A 6519-nucleotide genomic window follows, 5' to 3' on the forward strand; every position below is an offset into this window, starting at 1 on the left:
GGCGGGGAGAGGAGGACGGGCGGGAGGACTGACTGCATCGAGCGTGGAAGAAAATCTCCTTCCAGGTGGCTGCACCGCTTCAGCAGAGATGCTAGCGGGCTCGTAAGGTTAGCGTGTTGTGGACCGTGTCTTCCATTCAGGGGACTCGTGCGGACCTTGTTTCCAAAGGATCTGGCTGCTAGAGTAGCTGCTTTGAATACATTGATTTCCAAGTGCCCTGATTTATTGTCCTAACTGGCTAACCAGCCCCTGGAAAGGATGTTTTGGGATGAAAAAGGGGAGGAAACAAAAAGGAAGCAAAAAGATTTTTGGTTAATACTGAAAATCACAACAATGTTCAGTAATTCTGTTGCCTCAAAAATATATGAGCATTTGTGCTTTTCTTTTCCATCTCTGTTGTAGTGGCTGGACCAGAACTGTCTCTAGATTGACTGCCTTAGCTGTAGTAGTTGCTTGGGACCATGGCAGCAGGAGTAGCAGCTTGGTTACCCTTTGCCAGGGCAGCGGCCATAGGATGGATGCCAGTAGCCACAGGTCCCATGCCAGCTGCTCCGCGGCAGGAGAGGAAGCGAAGCCAGGACTCTCTGATTGTGCTGAATGTGAGTGGCATCCAGTTCCAGACATGGCTGGACACCTTAGAGCGCTACCCTGACACTCTGTTGGGCAGTTCGGAGCGGGACTTCTTCTACCACCCTGAGACACAGCAGTACTTTTTTGATCGGGACCCTGACATTTTCCGCCACATTCTCAACTTCTACCGCACTGGGAAGCTTCATTATCCCCGCCAGGAGTGCATCTCAGCTTACGATGAGGAACTGGCCTTCTTTGGCATCATCCCTGAGATCATTGGTGACTGCTGTTATGAGGAGTACAAGGACCGCCGGCGTGAGAATGCTGAGCGCCTGCAGGATGACGCTGATCAGGATCATGCAGCTGAGAGCTCCTTGCCCTCAATGACAGCTCGGCAGAGGATGTGGCGGGCCTTTGAAAACCCACACACCAGTACACTGGCTCTGGTCTTCTACTATGTCACTGGTTTCTTCATTGCTGTCTCTGTCATTGCCAATGTGGTGGAAACAGTGCCGTGCGGGGTAAGCCCAGGTCGCATCAAGGAGCTGCCCTGTGGAGAGCGCTATGCTGTGGCTTTCTTCTGTCTGGATACTGCCTGTGTCATGATCTTCACGGTCGAATATCTCCTACGTCTGCTGGCAGCCCCTAGTCGCTACAAATTTGTGCGCAGTGTCATGAGTATCATTGATGTGGTTGCCATCATGCCGTATTACATTGGCCTGGTGATGACAGACAATGAGGATGTCAGTGGGGCTTTTGTGACACTACGAGTCTTTCGTGTCTTCAGGATCTTTAAGTTTTCCCGCCACTCACAGGGGCTGCGCATCCTGGGCTATACACTGAAAAGTTGTGCCTCGGAGTTAGGCTTCCTCCTGTTCTCACTCACTATGGCCATCATCATCTTTGCCACAGTCATGTACTATGCAGAGAAGGGTTCATCAGCCAGCAAGTTCACCAGCATCCCTGCAGCCTTCTGGTACACCATTGTCACCATGACAACACTGGGGTAAGTGCAGCTGGTGTTTGGTTACAGCCAACATTTCAACAAGTGTGTTGGCATGAATAGAAAATACTCAATTTAAAAAAAATGTTAATAGAAAAAACCTGTGCTTTTTGTTACAGAACTTTATGAATATGCCTCATCATTTCTTTCTAAGTGTTTTACACATACAAGTGAATTAAAAGTGTTAACCCAAACCCCAAAATTGCAGATAAACTGAAAAAGCAAACAACAAAACAAAACAAAAATACCTTGAAACTCTTTGGGTTCTTTGCAGTTTTCTCTAACATTTTATTTGGTTTTGGATAGTGATGTTAGAATATTTTATGAATATCTGTGAGTTATCAGTGGATTTTTAATGGAGTAATGTCTTTGCTGACAGGACAGTGTTGCTGAAGTAGTGACAATTATAAGGAGAACCCAAGTGCAGTCCTTTAACTTGGTCATACATAAAGGTCTGCTGTTTTCTTTGAAGTGATGTATTGATGTAGACTTGGATATTGAGTTTGGTATTTCCAAGTGATTTGTTTTCATGAAAATAAAACAGGTATAAATACCTTAATCTTCACAAAAATTATTCCTGATGTTGTTTAAGACATTGGATAAGCTTACTTGATTTTGATGGACCTGTAACTTGTAAATGACAAATGTCAGACTACACTGACCGGACACAGATTCTGGAAAATGATCTGAGGAAGTGTGAGACATGTGACAGATCAAGCATATGTCTTAAACCATAATTTTAATGGCAATATAAATTCCTCCAGAGAATTAGGAGTTAAAAGATGCCATTGTTGGCATTACACCCCAAAGCATTTTGGTGGAAAGATGGGAGATAGTATTATTTTATAAAGTCTCCGATACCAGAGTCATATTCTACCAGCTGATTGTGTGCACCAAGTTGTAAAATGCATTTGTCTGCGATTATAACAGGGATTTAGAAGGCTGACTCATCTGGCAAGAAAATTTTTTGCCCTATTCTTGATTTTGAGCTGTAGAGTATCATCTATGAAACTCAAAATTTGTTAATTCATTAGAAACTGTCTAGTTATTTGATAATTACAGATATTAAAAGGCAAACCTTTCACTTTCATGAAGACAAAGCCCATAATGTTATTAGTCAAACATTTCCACATCTTGTTGGGACTGTTGAGGTTTATGAAACATGTATAACTTTTAAATTTAACAAAATGAAAGTATATTATTAAACTATTATGAAAAAGTTGATTTATTATATGCAATTGGAATTTAGTTGGGAAACGCACATAACAAAATATTGAAAAAGATAAAGGGACTGTCTTACACCACCATTTTTTGTACAGAGCTTTTATCTTCAGTGTGATATAACAAATGAAGATAAATATAGTGCATTGTAAATATTTCATAGTACTTGTAAGGGCAAGTTTTGCTAAAAAGGAGTGACAAGAGCTTTGGGGATTTTAATATGCTTTTTAGGTTCCTGGGTTTTTCTGGTTTTTGTTTCTTCTGGTAGTGACAAACGGAAGGGACAAGTTAGCAGAAGGAACAGTTATGTGTTCTCGCTAGTTCCATAGTCCTGTATTTTCTGATGCTGATACTTTTTGCCACATTATTTTTAATTAGAACTGTGATGATTTCAACAAATTAGGTTTTAAGAATTTAGCAATATTTAGATTGTATAATCTTCTTATAAAAGAGCAGGAGCTGGTCTGTGTTTTTTGTAACGAAAGGTGTTTTTTGAGCAAGTTGTTGTCGCTGTTATGGACAGTTTGGGCAGTACTTGTCCATGGTACTGAACATAATTTAGTCTTCTGTTTTATGACACTGGTATGGTATCTATTTGGCATTGATATGATTTGTTTGTTTCTTTCCCAAAAAATGAGCATTATTCTGTAGTTCCAGGTTTAGTCTGAGTAAAATCTTCAAAAGTACTGATGATATTTGAGCATCATTAAAAATCTCTTTGAATGGAGCCTTCAGGTATGCACCTATACAATGTTTAGGTCCTGAGGGGAAGGAAAAGGGTTAAAAATAATACATTCATGCTTGACTTTTTTTTTGAGGTAGTTTGCACAGAGAGAAAGTTTTAAACAGGTTTACAGAGATCCAAAGTTTCTCCCTCAGAAGTTCAGATACGATTATAGGTTCAGATATGAAAGACATCGCAAATTTCTGGGAAATTTTTAATCAATGCATTAGCTAGATGATGCCCTTTTAATAACATCGTGAAAACCATATAAATATTATGTTTAAATGTCAAATACATATGAATAATTTAAATAGAATTAACATAATAAAAGCTCTGAACTCTTAGTTGATGGAATGATCACACATAAGGAGAGGAAAATTACAAGAAAAAGCAGCAAGGGTCAATGAAAGCTAATTGTAATTAGTACTGCTACCTTTGCTCTGTGCTAAAGCTTCTCATCCATTTACTAATATAGAACTCCCATTCATATTTAATTTTAGTTTTAGCTGAATTAGAGCTATTTGACTCTATATGAACAACTTTTTTCTTTTAGCAACAAAACTAGATGAAGACTTTATGTTTTAAATGACAGTGGCACACAGCAGGTTATGTGAAATATTACAAAAATATCTGAAAGCTCATACTAAATAATAGATTAACATAAAGTTGAGTTTTTGAGTCTTGGTGTCATTCTATATTTTGCTAGATAACACGGATATTGATTAAGCGACCTTTGCAATTTGAGGAGTTATTATCTTGGAAGGAGAGCTATATTTTCTAGTTCTGCATGATTGCTGACCAATTAAAGTGTCTTTAAAAAACATAGATTACATTTTCCTCTGCAGAGTGCCAGTGACTTCAAATATTACTACATTTTAGCCTTCAAGGATATCCCAGCTATTAACTGTTCCTAATTGTTCAACTCAAGTAGTACATAGCTGTACATAGAGCTGTTATATGAAAGAAATGAAAGAAAGGGAAGACAGGAGGAAAGGAAGAGAGAAAGAGAGAGCGAGAAGGAGATAAAGGCCGAGAGAAAGATGAGAGAGAAAGATGACTCTACAGTAACAACATGCACTCTGCCAGAAACTGAGCAGTCTGATTTTAAATTAGTGTTTTATCAGTATTAATTGTAGAAAAAGTGAAAGTAAAATAGGGACAAGGGACAAGAAGGGACAAGAGAATAAAATTGAAAGAGGTCACAAAGCAGTTTGTGGAGATTCAAGATAACAATTAAGAGCAAAGATGTTAGGAGTGGAAAGGTCAAGAAACAGGGTAATGTAAAACCTGGCAGAGAAAAAAGCTCAGGTCTATTGAATTGGGACTGGCAGACTTACATGGGAGCTTGTGAATGTCTACACTCATAATGACACAGTTATGTCACTTTCTGCTGTCATCTCATAACGTGATAATCTAATAACTTTCTTTCTGCCTTGTCAGTGGCCAGCAAATGAGCTGGAATAGCTGGTAAGGGTTTGATGGTCTAAGGGTATTGTTTGTTCCCAAATCAGGCAGAGGTTTTATAAAGATATTGTACTTTAAATAAAGAATACAGTACTCTTCTGTGACTAGCGCTAAAGCAATCTCACTGCTATAGTAAACATATATTTATAGGCTTTACATTGGGTAGCTTTGTCAAGTCATACAATACTTTTGTAGATGAGCACAATACTTTATGAAGGGAAGTTTAAACACAAGACTAATAATTTATTTGCTTTGTTTGTATAAAATAGACAAGTGTCTTCCAGAAAAGATAAAGCAACTATTAATTTTCATTATTTGTTAATACAGCCCATAATGAATGAGGAATCCCATCTAAGATATAACAAATTCCCAGAAGACTTTACAATCAAACAGGTGACTGGATGTGAGAACAGAAAGCCTCAAATGGTGAACAGGGGAATAGGGCGATAGATTTCATTTTCCTGCACATCCATTCTCTCCCATGTTCACTCCTTTTCCATTCTTGTCGCAACCCTGTGGGTATGTTCCATCTGTTTGTTTTCTTCACTTTTCTTTCAAACTACCACTTTTCATAGTCTTCCTGTTTTGGGGATTTGTCTGCTAGCTTGGCAGCATTCCTCCCTTGTTCAAGAAAAATTTAACATTCTGGCTTTGTTTTTCTTGCTTCTTTGTTCCAGATTCTTTGTTCATCCTTCACCGCTAGATCAAATCTTTCATTCATCATCATTCTCATTCATTTGACCTGAACTTTCCTCATAACAGGGTTTTTTTTCTGACCTTTGTTTGATAGATTTTTTTCTTATGAGCATCATAAAATTTCCACAGCATCACTACTTTCCCAAATGCCACAATTATCTTGTTTTCCTTTTGTGACCATTGTGAGTGCCTTTAGTTTCTTATGGCCTCTGCATGCTAGAGTGAAAACATCCATCTCTTCAGAACTCATATTAAAAAAAAAATTGAGCTCAAAAAAATGTATCAAAAGATCACAAAATTAGAAATCTTTGTTTTGTGAACAATTTCATTACAAGTTTAGAAATATGCTTATGATGAGTATTACAAAAGTAAAGATTAACAAAATAGGAATGTTATTTCTTTATCTCATACTTATGGATTGGCTCATTCATTCATTTTGTGCTTTATATTTTCAACCCTGCTTCAAACAGCATTTTTCTATTTTTGTATTCTTGTTTACAACCTAGTGAATTTTGTATTTTATAAATGTGTTTGATGTTTGAATCTATTTTCTCTTCACAGCAGAGATGTTTAGCCTGAATAGCTAGAATACTATATAACAGAGGAAGGACAAAATGTAGTGTAATCACCTTCAAAGCACATTATTAGATGTTCAAAAAGGGCTCCAGGGAGAATTTGAAATACTGAAAAGTAAGACTTATTTTGATGACAGTGAAAAAAAATTATTTGTTCTCTAATAAAAAGATTACTCAAACTGTATTGGACTGTTGCTGGCTCGACGGAGAACAGGAGTCATTATATTCTTATTTAGTTGCACTGAGGACCAGCTTTCCTGTTCAAA

General features: G+C 37.8%; 1 protein-coding gene across 1 annotated transcript; it reads left to right on the forward strand.

Annotated features, from left to right (window-relative positions):
• The first annotated feature begins 406 nt into the window (after nt 1-406).
• On the forward strand, nt 407-1580 carry LOC104472129 (potassium voltage-gated channel subfamily D member 2). The gene has a single exon (XM_010087688.1). It carries the CDS (start codon nt 462-464, stop codon nt 1578-1580), a length of 1119 nt encoding a protein of 372 aa, XP_010085990.1. The 5' UTR covers nt 407-461.
• Nucleotides 1581-6519: the final 4939 nt, after the last annotated feature.

This window comes from Pterocles gutturalis, unplaced genomic scaffold, assembly GCF_000699245.1.
Source record: "Pterocles gutturalis isolate BGI_N339 unplaced genomic scaffold, ASM69924v1 scaffold23066, whole genome shotgun sequence".
Classification (NCBI taxonomy): Eukaryota; Metazoa; Chordata; class Aves; order Pterocliformes; family Pteroclidae; genus Pterocles; species Pterocles gutturalis.